General features: G+C 45.9%; 1 protein-coding gene across 1 annotated transcript in view; it reads right to left on the bottom strand.

Annotated features, from left to right (window-relative positions):
* Positions 1-2,320: 2,320 nt before the first annotated feature.
* Positions 2,321-14,883, bottom strand: part of LOC124780484 (probable cytosolic Fe-S cluster assembly factor CPIJ010948) — a 68,011-nt gene continuing 55,448 nt past the window's right edge. The window contains exon 9 of the mRNA XM_047253783.1: positions 2,321-2,639. Coding sequence (XP_047109739.1) covers positions 2,398-2,639 — 242 coding nt within the window. The 3' untranslated portion in view covers positions 2,321-2,397. The remainder of the gene's footprint in view (positions 2,640-14,883) is intronic.

Below are 14,883 nucleotides of genomic sequence, written 5' to 3'. Positions count from 1 at the left end.
TAGGTTTTCCATTCGTCTGTAAAGAATTCGCGTTAGTATTTTGCAGCTGTGACTTATTAAACTGATAGTTCGGTAATTTTCACATCTGTCAACACCTCTTTTCTTTGGGATTGGAATTATTATATTCTTCTTGAAGTCTGAGGGTATTTCGCCTGTTTCATACGTCTTGCTCACCAGATGGTAGAGTTTTGTCAGGACTGGCTCTCCCAAGGCCGTCAGTAATTCCAATGGAATGTTGTCTACTCCGGGGGCCTTGTTTTGACTCAGGTCTTTCAGTGCTCTGTCAAACTCTTCACGCAGTATTGTATCTCCCATTTCATCTTCATCTACATCCTCTTCCATTTCCATAATATTGTCCTCAAGTACATCGCCCTTGTATAGACCCTCTATATACTCCTTCCACCTTTCTGCTTTCCCTTCTTTGCTTAGAACTGGGTTTCCATCTGAGCTCTTGATATTGATACAAGTGGTTCTCTTTTCTCCAAAGGTCTCTTTAATTTTCCTGTAGACAGTATCTATCGTACCCCTAGTGAGATAAGCCTCTACATCCTTACATTTGTCCTCTAGCCATCCCTGCTTAGCCATTTTGCACTTCCTGTCGATCTCATTTTTGAGACATTTGTATTCCTTTTTGCCTGCTTCATTTACTGCCTTTTTATATTTTCTCCTTTCATCAATTAAATTCAATATTTCTTCTGTTACCCAAGGATTTCTACTAGCCCTCGTCTTTTTACCTACTTGATCGTCTGCTGCCTTCACTACTTCATCCCTCAAAGCTACCCATTCTTCTTCTACTGTATTTCTTTCCCCCATTCCTATCAATTGTTCCCTTATGCTCTCCTTGAAACTCTGTACAACCTCTGGTTCTTTCAGTTTATCCAGGTCCCATCTCCTTAAATTCCCACCTTTTTGCAGTTTCTTCAGTTTTAATCTACAGGTCATAATCAACAGATTGTGGTCAGAGTCCACATCTGCCCCTGGAAATGTCTTACAATTTAAAACCTGGTTCCTAAATCTCTGTCTTACCATTATATAATCTATCTGAAACCTGTCAGTTTCTCCAGGCTTCTTCCAGGTATACAGCCTTCTTTTATAACTCTTGGACCAAGTGTTAGCTATGATTAAGTTGTGCTCTGTGCAAAATTCTACCAGGCGGCTTCCTCTTTTATTTCTTAGCCCCAATCAATATTCACCTACTACGTTTCCTTCTCTCCCTTTTCCTACTACCGAATTCCAGTCACCCATGACTATTAAATTTTCGTCACCCTTCACTATCTGAATAATTTCTTTTATTTCATCATACATTTCTTCAATTTCTTCGTCATCTGCATAGCTAGTTGGCACATAAACTTGTACTACTGTAGTAGGTGTGGGCTTCGTATCTATCTTGGCCACAATAATGGGTTCACTATGCTGTTTGTAGTAGCTTACCCGCATTCCTATTTTCCTATTCATTATTAAACCTACTCCTGCATTACCCCTATTTGATTTTATGTTTATAACCCTGTAAGAAGTCTTGTTCCTCTTGCCACTGAACTTCACTAATTCCCACTATATCTAACTTTAACCTATCCATTTCCCTTTTTAAATTTTCTAACCTACCTGCCAGATTAAGGGATCTGACATTCCACACTCCGATCCGTAGAACACCAGTTTTCTTTCTCCTGATAATGACATCCTCTTGAGTAGTCCCCGTCCGGAGATCCGAATGGGGGACTATTTTACCTCCGGAATATTTTACCCAAGAAGACGCCATCATCATTTAATCTTATGTAGTTGAATTTACAGACTTAAGATCTACGTGACTTATTGCATAATCGAAATTTAACAGATTTCTTTTAGTACTCATGTGAATAACTCCACACTTTTCTTTAGTCAGGGTCAACTGCCACTTTTCGCACCATACAGATATCTTATCTAAATTATTTCGCATTTCGTTTTGGTTATCTGATGACATGTACAAGAATTTGCCTTCACTAAATCTGATATTACTGCCTCAAATGATGAGCTCTGGCATGTCCTCTGTTATGTTGGAGTAATCGTTATGGTTTTTCAATGTATTGTGTAATCCTTCTAGGAAAGGGTCCACTTACTTCTTATTTCCTCAACTGTATATTGAAACAATGCTTCGTGAAAATCTGATCACTAATAATGCTTGGATTTTGTAATGTAATGAAAATAGCTTATAATGTTCCCCCATCATCATATGCATAGTACTGGAACAAACTCAACCATGAGAGCTGCTTCAAATAGTTTCCAGTTGCATGTCACAAACAACATCGATCAGAGTCAACAGGATCTTATAATAAATAAAATGGGAAAAAGTTACAGTACTCTGTATTTACAAATAAATACAAACATGTTTACATAAAAGGTATAAAGTATTGTAAGGAACAGTCACCATTTAATATTAAGTGGGGTAATAGTCTTTTCAACAGGATGGAAAGTAGTGTGCAACAGCGACTGACATCTACTGCTTCCTTTTCCACCGAGCCAGGACTCATACAGTGTCAGAGCAGCAGTATTTTCATTAGGAAGTTGCCAAGGCAGACTGTGGTAGGCAGCCTCCAAACGCGAGGTCAGGTCTCGTACACTCTGTCCGTCAGCAGGGCGCACCTGGGCTCCGCCGTTCAAACAACCTTTTAAATGGTAAATTAACAGTAATGTTGAAATATTAAAGCAATTTCAAATAAACACTACAAGTGAGTGGAAGGGGAAGAGACATTAAATAGCAGAGGGGTGGGGGTTAATTACATGTTAACATGCATAAAACCCGTTAAAGGTGGAAGGCAGAAATATATCTTTATATGGTCATGAAAGTTCTGGTAGAATGTAAACAAATTGGGAATAAAGGAAACAACTCACCAAATTGTGAAAGCACCGAGTCATCAACAGGTGTGTGTGTGTGTGTGTGTGTGTGTGTGTGTGTTCCGTTCAGTACTGATCCATGAAATATCTACACATACAGTTATGAGCTTAGACAAAACCACTGGAACTCGACCAGAACCAGGGATATGAACAAATATTGTTTTATTACTAACAAGTAGTAACAAATAAAAATTTCTGTATTTAATATGAAAATAGATACAAATAGCTGATAACTGATTTTTTAGGGGAGGTAACTAGGAAGGAGGAGATGTAAAGATGTAAAGGTGTAAAGGATGTGTCAGAAAGGGAGAAAAGTCACTCAAGCACCGGTATGAAGAGAGACATTTCTGTTAGGGTGGATGGGAAATCAAACAAGGGGGAGGACTGAAGCTGTGGTAAGCTAATAAAAGAATGACACAGAGATGCCAAATGCAGGTGTTAAAACTTTGATACCAGCATTGGCAACACACGCTGCTGTATCGAGGCCTTGTGGATGCTCAGCCAGCAACCCACACCACAGAGGGGTTATGCAGGCACAGAACTCACAGGGGGCAGCTGTTCAGGCCATGCTCTGTCCAATCACCAGGTAGCAACCTAAGCAACACCAGAGGTCACTGGTCCTGCAGACCTTTTCTCCTCCGTTGACCACACAACCGAAAACAGTACATGCAGTATCCTGGGAACCGAGCATTATTTAGGTCAACGTCTGGGCTATGCTCCGGCAGTATACTTATTGTCACCTTGCTTCCAGCATGACGGAACCAGACAATGTCTCTCCTAGGCATTGTTACTGCGCCAGCACATACAGTGCACCCAAAGATTCCTGCCTGAGAGGCTGCCAACCATATTCATATCGCCTCTGCAAATCTCCAACTGCCTCTCCCATTTCCAACTCCATTGTGAAGGGCTTCTGGAAGGTGCCCCTGCCATTCCAGCAGTTTGACAAGAAGATTGAGCCATGGGTGAACAGTGTTGCACACATGGAATGGCACTTCTTAGCCCACAGTTCACAAATAATATCTGGCAGCACGCCTTCGTTCTGGCATACATGGACCCACACATTTACTACCTCCTGCAATAACGTAACCCAGAAGACAAACCCCCACATTCTCCCCTGTGATGAGTTGAGGTCCAGTTTGTAAGAATACTTTCATTCCCAGCTGCACATGGTGGCAGCTCACCGCAAGTTTTTCAGCTGCTATAAACTTAATGAACAGCCTTACCTGAATGGATTACCCAACTCCATGGTTTATCTTGTGACTGTTTCCAGTGTAGTAACCCTCAGTGTAAGCAATCATATGTGGCTTTCTTAGTCTGGGATATGATTCTTGTATATGCAGCTGATGAAGGACTACACATGGATCTCCTTAAATTGAAGAGTCATTCCTTAGGAACAGGTCCCTATTATCGGAGCTTTTGAAGTCTCTAAGATCATCAGCCACCCTGCTGGACCCATTGCAAGTGTTTGTCATGAAACCAGCATGTCAACCTCAGCCCCAGTCATGCCACCCATTGAGGTCAGATTCACATGATGTAGGCGAAGACTCAGTGGCCAGATGCTGCCCTCAACATTTTCCTTCCTGCAGCCTGTGTTTTATTAGTCACCACAGACATCAAACCCATTACTAGTGTGCTAAGTACACCTCTTGCAGGAAATTTGGACAGTAGGCTGAAGTGTGCCAAGCTGCATTCAGAATTAATGCTGACAGTGCACATATGGCTCTCTTGGATGCAGCAGTGGACGACAGGGCGGACCTCTTACCAGACGTGTCCTACATCCCATCTGACCTTCCCCATTCAGAGGAATCTCTATCGCTCACAGCCATCAACAATGTGCCCCTCGAGCTCTAGATGGGCACAGGGTTCTCCACGACCATCATAGATTGGCATCTTATTATCACATGAGGTCTCCTCATCTTCAACATTTGGAGACCTCACTGTATAGCTACAGCAATGACATCACTAAAGTGAATGGCCAATTTACAGTGCACGTTCAGTACCATTTGACTGCCTAACAGCCACGATCTTGGTTGTCAACACTCCTGGAGCCATCAGTCTCTTGGGCCTGGATCTGTTCAGTGTTTTAGACTTAGAAATCCACGAGTCCACCTCCACTGTCAAGTCGCTGGGTGTGCCAGCCTCTACCTGATAGAACTCTTTTCCAGTTTTAGTTCTGTGTTCACGGAACCCTCCTCCAGTGTCAAAGATTTCAAGGCACATGTGCCTCTTCTCCCATCAGTGACACTCAAGTACTTCAAAACCAGAAATGTTCCCTTCTCACTCAGAGATAAATTCTGACTGTATCTACAGTGGTTGCAGTATGAAGGTACTGTCACTCCCATTCCCCATGCGTAGGCAAAGAATGAAAGTACAGGAAAACAACTGAAAATTCCCAGCACGTAATGGACTAAACAAACAGATGAAGATTAACTGAACTCTGGAATATATTCTATTTTAAAATAATTGCAACATGCTTCAAAAAAAGTGGCATGGATATCACCTAACCTACTCATCGGTGAATTGAAACTGACCATACAGTAGTCTCTTATTCAAGCCACAAAGAAATTATGAATGTTTAAGTCAAAAAGACAGACTCAGACCTTTACTTGACAAGAATGAAATTACACTTCAGACCTTGGAGATTCATTAAAAACAAGACAAGACTGCAGTGCATGTGCAGCATGATTTCTGCAACCCCAGATGGAGACAGTGTATCTATAAGGTCATCACACCTTGGCCCCCTGGGTCCTCAGTTGTGAAACTTAATTTGAGACTTGTGACCACGCTTGTTCTTGTTGTTGATGTTGATCGGTGAACCATTAAACCACATTTATTTAATGGCTGTGTGTTTCCTTGTGTTCCTAATTGGAACAACTACAGCACAGTAATTAAACCAGAATGTCTTTATTGAAAACTTACAATGAAAATGTTGAGAAAAAGGAATGCAAAATTGTAAGAAAAATTCTAGGCCCAACACTTGTAGATGAACAATAACAACTCAGAAGCAATCAGGAAATCAAACAATACACAAACATCCACAGTGACACTAGAAAATGCACTTTAAGATTCTATGGACACATTAAAAGAGTGAACCCAGACAAACTTACAAAACAAATGGTCAATTATTTGATAACAGGAGGAATGCCAAAACGGACATGATGAAATTGGTTGGCAAGATCAAAACTGATCTGAAATTATTACAAATTACTCCAGAAGATGCACAAAACTGCGAAATCTTCAGGTCCAAAATTAGCAAATGGCAAGCTGACCAAGAGGAAAAACCAGAGAACAATGACATCAGGCAATCTGTATTCAGAAATAATGATTACTTGATTGTGAATAGGTTCAAGCACATAGCATTCACTGTGTTTCACATCATTAAGATGATCAGTTTTGTTTGATTTACAGAAATTAACCCCATTTTTTACAAGATACAGCTGCTTTCACAGGTTGGCCTGCCTCTGATAGGGCAGGATATTCCTGTGAAAAGACTGGTGTATGATGTGCTCAGTTGGTGTTTTGGACAGGCTTTGTACTTGTTTCTTCCACAGGAGTACGATCCATGTAAAACAGTTTGGGAGAAGGTGTGGCATAGATATGGACTAGAGTATTTTGTAACTTGATCTGTGGCAGAATATCATTTTTGGAGGGCTGAGAAGGATTATATGCAGGATGTTCTTCATTTCCAGTCGCAATGATAAGAAGTAAAAGGCCTGGTAAAGGATCCAGATAATTAGATAAAAGTCACCAAAACTTTACTATGTCTACACAACTGGTTTCAGCCTTTTGCTTCTCTACAGCATAATAAATGAGGTCTGTTCAAAAAATTCCCGAACATTCATAATTTCGCACCAATGGTGTGTTAAAGCAAAATGCGGTTGGAATCCCTGTGCACACCAGTGTTTAATGCGTAGCTACCGGACATTTCATTGTTGTATGTCTGTTAGTTATTGTTTAGAGCTGTATTGAGTAGAATGTTGTGTCGCTCAGTTTACGAATTTCAAGATGGCAGAGTTAGAGAGACTACGTATCTGCATTAAATTTTGCACGAAACTCAAGAAAACCTTTACAGAGACACACCAAATGATGTAGGAAGACTACGGCGATGAGTGCTTAAGTCGTACTCAGTGTTATGAATGGTTCACACAGTTTAAAAATGACTGGATAGAAGTTAAAGATGACCCTTGTTCAGGATGCCCTTCAACATCTACAGATGACAAGCATGTCAGGAATCTCAATGAAATTGTGTTTGCCAATCGAAGACTGGTTGTCCGAAACATTGGAGAAGAATGTAACATTTCAGTTGAATCATGCCATGAAATCCTGACACAACATTTAGGAATGCATTGTGTTGCTGCAAAGTTTGTCTCACGGCTCATGAGTCAAGACCAGAAAGACCTTCACCTTGCAATCTGTGAAGAGCTTTTGGATTGCGCAGATGAGAACAAAATGTTCCTTAAGAGAATCATAACTGATGATGAGACGTGGGTATATGGTTATGATGTTGAGACCAAGTTTCAGTCTTTATAATGGGTCAGGAAAGGTTCTCCAAGACCAAAAATGCTCCTCAGATCACATAAAATGTCAAAGCCATGCTGATAGTTTTCTTTGACTTTGAAGGATCAGTTCACCATGAATTCGTACCTCAGGGACAAACTGTTAATCGATGTTACTGTCGGGACATGTTGCAACACCTGCGGGAAAATGTGAGACGGAAATGACATGAAATGTGCTGAGACAATACATGGTTCTTGCATCACGGTAACGCACCCACACATTCATCCCTGTTGGTGTATGACTATTACACAAAAAACGAAATCACTGTGTTGCCTCATCCTCCATACTCTCCAGATCCGGCCTCTGCGGACTTTTTGTTACTTCCAAAGATGAAAACCCCTTTGACAGGATGAAGATTCCCAACGATAGAAAGACAAATGAAAATGGCGCTTCATGTGATCTAGCAAGAGGCATACCAAGACTGTTTCCAGAAGTGGAAATGGCAATGGAAGCAGTGTATCAATTGTGGAAGAGAGTATTTCGAAGGAGACCATGCACAATAAGTAAATGGTAAGCACAAAAAAATTCTGTGGTCAAAGTTGCGGAACTTCTTGAACAGACCTCGTACACTTGATAATGGTCTAGAGCTTGAAGTCCAAAACCAGCTGTGTGGAATTAATGAAGTTCTAATTAAGTAACTGGAGCAGGTATTTGTGAATTGAATGATAGTTGTGGAATCAGCATCATCCAAACTTGGAGAAACTAATAATATGGTTAACTTGTGCCAGTCGCAAGTGGTACTGAATTATAAGGAAGAGGAGGATGTTCCCTTTACAGTTGGTTCATGGGGGTGGTCTGTGGGTTAGAGGCATGAGTGGATATGGCAATGTAAATTTGTTTTCAGAGTAGGATTGGGGGTAATAACTATCTGTGAAGGCCATGTCATTTGCCCTCTCCCCTTTCTTCTCCATCACTTCATACCCACTCTACACTCACATCCTTCTCCCCAATCCCCATTACCCAAGCCACTCCCTATACACAACCTTCCTGCCTAAGGCCAGAACGGGCCCAGTGGTGTCGCATTCCTATCATATGCACCTGCTGCCTCTCCCTCCCAGAAGTCAGCCGTCCTTCTCAAACCTTACCTCACATTACCCTCCTCCTTTCTTAACCTTGCCCTCCCCATCCGATGAGCTGCAGTGCCTGCACAATGTAGCCACCTGGGACAATGTCATTGTGCAGGTCTATGCATGTGTATTCTGTTACCTCTGAAGAAGGATTCATCTGAAAATTCAGCAACATTCTCTGTCTCACACTGAAGACTCAGCACCTCAGCGCTATGCAGCTACCTTCACTCCTTCAATTATTTATTTTTAATTAATTTTTGAATTTCCTAAGATTTTTCAGTTTCACATCTTATATCTATTCTTATACTCCAGCTTGTCGCAGGAAGATTTCTTTCAAAAGCTAGTAAAGTTTTCATTCTCTTTTTTGTTGATGACTAAATGCTTCTGCTATTTGGTGAGTGGTCTAACTACATTTAGTTTCAAAATGATACAAAAAAATATTACACCACTAGAAAGTGCAAATTATTCCAGCTAAGATGGTATTCAAATGTTCTAGTTTTGCCCTGATTTAATAGTGGCCTCCCTCCTCCAACCACAAAGTTGAGATATCTTTGTGATCAGTCAAAGACTCAAAGCATACTTATTAAAGGTTTTCAACAAAGAATACTATATTTGACCTCACTAAATAGTAAATCATTCCTAAATAAGAAAAATTATCTCACTAATATGGTCCATAAGTTTACAAAGGCCTTTAATTGTGGGGATCATAAAATTGTAGTCAGTAAATAAAAATGTTATGGCATTAATGGCTCTCCTCTTGCATGTACGGAGTTCTCCTTTCATAATGGAAAGCGTAGTGTCATTCTGACAAATTGCATTACAGCAGTAAAACTACACACATAATTGGAAAATATAAAATTTATGAATTCACAAGTTTTTGTGTTGGGACCACTCCTGCCAGTAACTGGAAATGATGTTAAGGATTCTTCAGTAACTGTAATGTTTGCCGATGGCATAAGTGTATTAACCCAAACACAACCATACCATACCAGAAATGGTCAAATAGGTCTACAATGAGTGCTTAGCAAATAGTTTAATCTTAACCTCACAGAAACTCAATACACAATTTCCAATAAGTTAGTTGGTTGGTTTGGGGGATTAAAGGGACCAGACTGCCATGGTCATCGGTCCCTTTTTCCAAAGACAAAGAACACCCACAGAGAATAAAAACAAGGAACAGAAGATATCACAGACGATACAGAACAAGGGATACTGAGACAAAGACAAGACAAAACAAACTAAAACCACACAGAGTGTGACGGTGGTTGGCCGACCATAGACATAAAAAAGGAAAGGCCAGCCACTTAGAAACACATTAAAAAATCAGTGTAAAACCATAGGTCAAAGGCCAGAATCAACACAAAACAATAAAATACAACAGAAACACTCAGATTAAATGATAAAATCCCCCTGCCCGAATAAAACGTAAAACTAAGTCAGCCATAGCGGAGTCGTCTGTTAAAAGGGCAGGGAGCGTATCAGGCAGCGCAAATGTCTGCCTGACCACAGCTAAAAGGGGGCAGGCCAACAGAATGTGGGCCACTGTCAAAGCCGCCCCGCAGCGACATACAGGAGGGTCCTCCCTGCGCAGTAAATAACTGTGTGTCAGCCGGGAGTGGCCAATGCGGAGCCGGCAAAGAACTACCGAGTCCCTGCGAGTGGCTCGCAGGGATGACCGCCACACAGCCGTCGTCTCCTTGACAGCACGGAGTTTATTGGACATTGTCAGTTCGCGCCATTCCTCGTCCCATAGCGCCAAGATTTTGCGGCGGAAGACTGCCCGCAAATCAGTCTCAGGGAGGCCAAGGTCCAGAGATGGCTTGCTGGTGGCCTCTTTCGCCAGGCGGTCAACATGTTCGTTACCCGGGATACCGACATGACCGGGGGTCCACACAAAGACCACAGAGCGGCCGCAACAGGCGAGAGTATGCAGAGACTCGTGGATAGCCATCACCAAACGAGAACGAGGGAAACACTGGTCGAGAGCTCGTAAACCGCTCAGGGAATCGCTACAGATAACGAAGGACTCACCTGAGCAGGAGCGGATATACTCTAGGGCACGAAAGATGGCGACCAGTTCAGCAGTGTAAACGCTGCAGCCATCCGGCAAGGAACGTTGTTCGGAACGGTCCCCTAGAGTGAGCGCATACCCGACACGACCAGCAACCATCGAACCGTCAGTGTAGACAATACCAGAGCCCTGATACGTGGCCAGGATAGAATAAAAGCGGCGGCGGAAGGCCTCTGGAGGGACTGAGTCCTTCGGGCCCTGTGCCAGGTCCAGCCGAAGGCAAGGGCGACGAACACACCATGGGGGTGTATGCAAAGTAGCCCGGAAAGTAGGTGGAACAGTAAAAACCTGAAGCCCAGAGAGAAGCTCTTTGACGCGGACCGCTATTGTACAACCAGACCGGGGCCGACGATCTGGCAGATGGACGACCGATCGCGGGAACACGAGACGATAATTTGGATGCCCGGGCGAGCTTAGAACATGGGCAGCATAAGCGGCCAGCAAACGTTGGCGTCGGAACCGCAGGGGAGGTACACCTGCCTCCACTAGTACGCTGTCCACGGGGCTGGTGCGGAAAGCACCAGTGGCAAGGCGTATCCCGCTGTGGAGAATTGGGTCCAGCACCCGTAACGCAGATGGGGATGCTGAGCCATAAGCCAGGCTCCCATAATCCAGACGGGACTGGATTAACGCCTGGTAGAGCCGCAACAGGGTAAAGCGGTCGGCGCCCCAGCGGGTGTGGCTCAAGCATCTCAGAGCGTTTAGATGCCGCCAACACGTCTGTTTAAGCTGCCGGATATGAGGCAGCCAAGTCAACCGGGCATCGAAAACCACCCCCAAAAACCTGTGGGTCTCCACCACAGCAAGGAGTTCGTCGGCAAGATAAAGCCGCGGCTCAGGATGGACTGTTCGGCGCCGGCAGAAATGCATAACGCGGGTCTTGGCTGCCGAAAACTGAAACCCATGGGCTACAGCCCAAGACTGCGCCTTACGGATAGCACCCTGTAGCTGACGTTCAACAGCTGCAATGCTGGGAGAGCTGTAATAAAGGCAGAAGTCGTCAGCATACAGGGAAGCGGAGACAGAGTTTCCCACGGCCGCAGCAAGACCGTTAATGGCAATTAAAAACAGACAGACACTTAAAACGGAACCCTGTGGCACACCGTTCTCCTGGACGTGGGAGGAACTATACGAGGCCGCGACTTGCACGCGGAAGGTACGACACGACAGAAAATTGCGGATAAAAATCGGCAGAGGACCCCGAAGACCCCATCCATGGAGCGTAGAAAGAATGTGATGACGCCACGTCGTATCGTACGCCTTCCGCATGTCGAAAAAGACAGCGACCAGGTGCTGACGGCGGGAAAAGGCAGTACGGATGGCCGACTCCAGGCTCACCAGATTGTCGGCGGCGGAGCGGCCTTTACGGAACCCACCCTGAGATGGAGCCAGAAGGCCCCTAGACTCCAGTACCCAATTCAAGCGCCGGCTCACCATCCGTTCAAGCAACTTGCAAAGAACGTTGGTGAGGCTAATGGGACGGTAGCTGTCCACCTCCAGAGGGTTCTTTCCAGGCTTCAAAACGGGGATGACAATGCCTACCCGCCATTGCGACGGAAACTCCCCCTCGACCCAAAGACGGTTGTAAAGATCGAGAAGGCGCCGCTGGCAGTCCACTGAAAGGTGTTTCAGCATCTGACAGTGGATGCCATCTGGCCCAGGAGCGGTATCAGGGCAAGCAGCTAGGGCACTGCGAAATTCCCACTCACTGAATGGAGCATTGTAAGATTCCGGGTGGTTGGTGCGAAACGAAAGGCTCCGACGTTCCATCCGCTCTTTAATGGAGCGGAAGGCCTGGGGGTAATTCGCAGAAGTGGAACTCATAGCAAAATGCTCTGCTAAGCGATTGGCAATGACGTCGGAGTCAGTACAAACTGCTCCATTTAGTGAGAGCGCAGGGACGCTGGCAGGTGGCCGATAGCCGTAGACGCGTCGAATCTTGGCCCAGACCTGCGAGGGAGTGACATGGAGGCCAATGGTGGACACATACCGCTCCCAGCACTCCTTCTTGCCTTGGCAGATAAGGAGGCGGGCCCGCGCACGCAGCCGTTTGAAGGCGATAAGGTGGTCGAGGGAGGGGTGTCGCTTGTGACGCTGGAGCGCCCGCCGGCGATCTTTAATCGCTTCAGCGATCTCAGGCGACCACCAAGGCACAGCCTTCCGCCGAGGGGACCCACAGGAATGGGGAATGGCAGATTCGGCGGCAGTAACGATGCCGGTGGTGACCGATTGAACCACCGCATCAATGTCATCGGTAGAGAGAGGCGCAAAAGCGGCAGTGGAGGAGAACAAGTCCCAGTCAGCCTTATTCATAGCCCATCTGCTAGGGCGCCCAGAAGAGTGGCGCTGTGGTAGTGACAAAAAGATCGGAAAATGGTCACTACCACACAGGTCGTCATGCACACTCCATTGGACAGACGGGAAGAGGCTATGGCTACAGATTGAAAGGTCAATGGCGGAGTAGGTGCCATGCGCCACACTGAAGTGTGTGAAGGCACCATCATTTAACAGCGAGAGATCGAGCTGCGACAATAAATGCTCAACGATGGCGCCTCGACCTGTTGCCACTGACCCACCCCACAGAGGGTTATGAGCGTTGAAGTCGCCCAATAGCAAAAAAGGTGGCGGCAATTGGGCGACCAGTGCAGCCAGGACATGCTGCGAGACATCACCATCCGGTGGAATGTAAACACTGCAGACGGTAACAGCCTGTGGCGTCCACACGCGTACAGCGACAGCTTCTAAAGGCGTCTGGAGAGGGACAGACTCGCTGTGCAGAGTGTGAAGGACATAAATGCAGACGCCACCAGACACCCTTTCATAAGCTACTCGGTTCTGGTAATAACCCCGATAGCCACGGAGGGCGGGGGTTCGCATCGCCGGAAACCAAGTTTCCTGGAGAGCAATGCAGAAGAAAGGGCGAAGGCTGAGAAGTTGGCGGAGCTCAGCTAAATGGTGGAAAAAACCGCCGCAGTTCCGCTGGAGGATGGTATTGTCCATGACTGAGAAAGGCGTGAAAGGACTGGGAAGGCAATTTACGCCGCTTGTTCACTCACTGCCACCGATTCAGTACCCGGACGAGAGGCATCCATGGCGTCTGAGGGACCAGCGAGATCAAGGTCCTCAGCGGACGCTAGAATCTCGACTTCATCCTCAGACGCAGAGCGCGAAAGGTGCGGTGGGGTTGGTGCCACCGCAAGTTCTTTAGCCTTAGAGGTCTTTCTCTTGGACTTCTCTCGCTGAACCTTGGGTTTCACCGGCTGGGAAGGCTTCACCGATTCAGTCTCCGGGACAGAGGAGGATCGTGAAGCCCTACGCCCGGCTGCTGGCGAGGACTTATGCCACTGGTGGCCGTCATCCTTCCCGCTGGGGGAACCCTGGGAAGGGAGCGTCCCAAGGGAACTCTTACGGGCGAGAGTAGCCGAAGAAGTTAGGCGCTTCTCCGGCTGAGAAGCGGGGACGGACGTCCCCGACGGGTGGGAGGAGGTTGCTCCTGAGGTAGGTGGTGCAGGAGCAACCGGATGGGGAGAGCCCCCCACCGGCAAGGGGGCAGAAGGAGTCGTACTGCGTATCGAGCTGGCTGGAAGTCTCGACACTGATGGAGCTAGCACAGTTGTTGTAGCAGCTGCATACGAAGATGTCATTCTCACAGGGTGGAGTCTGTCATATTTCCGTTTGGCCTCAGGATAGGTCAGCCGGTCCAGGGTCTTATATTCCATGATTTTGCGCTCTTTCTGAAAGACTGTGCAGTCAGGCGAGCAAGGTGAATGGTGCTCCCCGCAGTTGACGCAGATGGGAGGCGGGGCACATGGAGTATCGGGATGAGACGGGCGTCCGCAATCTCGACATGTGAGGCTGGAAGTGCAGCGGGAAGACATATGGCCGAACTTCCAGCACTTGAAGCACCGCATCGGGGGAGGGATATAGGGCTTGACGTCACATCGGTAGACCATCACCTTGACCTTTTCCGGTAACGTATCACCCTCGAAGGCCAAGATGAAGGCACCGGTAGCAACCTGATTGTCCCTCGGACCCCGATGAACGCGCCGGACGAAATGAACACCTCTACGTTCTAAGTTGGCGCGCAGCTCGTCATCAGACTGCAAAAGGAGATCCCTATGGAAAATAACACCCTGGACCATATTTAAACTCTTATGTGGCGTAATAGAAACGTTAACATCCCCCAACTTGTCACAAGCAAGTAACCTGCGGGACTGGGCGGAGGATGCCGTTTGTATCAGTACTGACCCAGAGCGCATTTTAGACAAGCCCTCCACCTCCCCAAACTTGTCCTCTAAATGCTCTACAAAGAACTGAGGC

Source organism: Schistocerca piceifrons, chromosome 1 (genome assembly GCF_021461385.2).
Source record: "Schistocerca piceifrons isolate TAMUIC-IGC-003096 chromosome 1, iqSchPice1.1, whole genome shotgun sequence".
Classification (NCBI taxonomy): domain Eukaryota; kingdom Metazoa; phylum Arthropoda; class Insecta; order Orthoptera; family Acrididae; genus Schistocerca; species Schistocerca piceifrons.
This window is presented reverse-complemented; position numbering and strand designations above follow the sequence as displayed.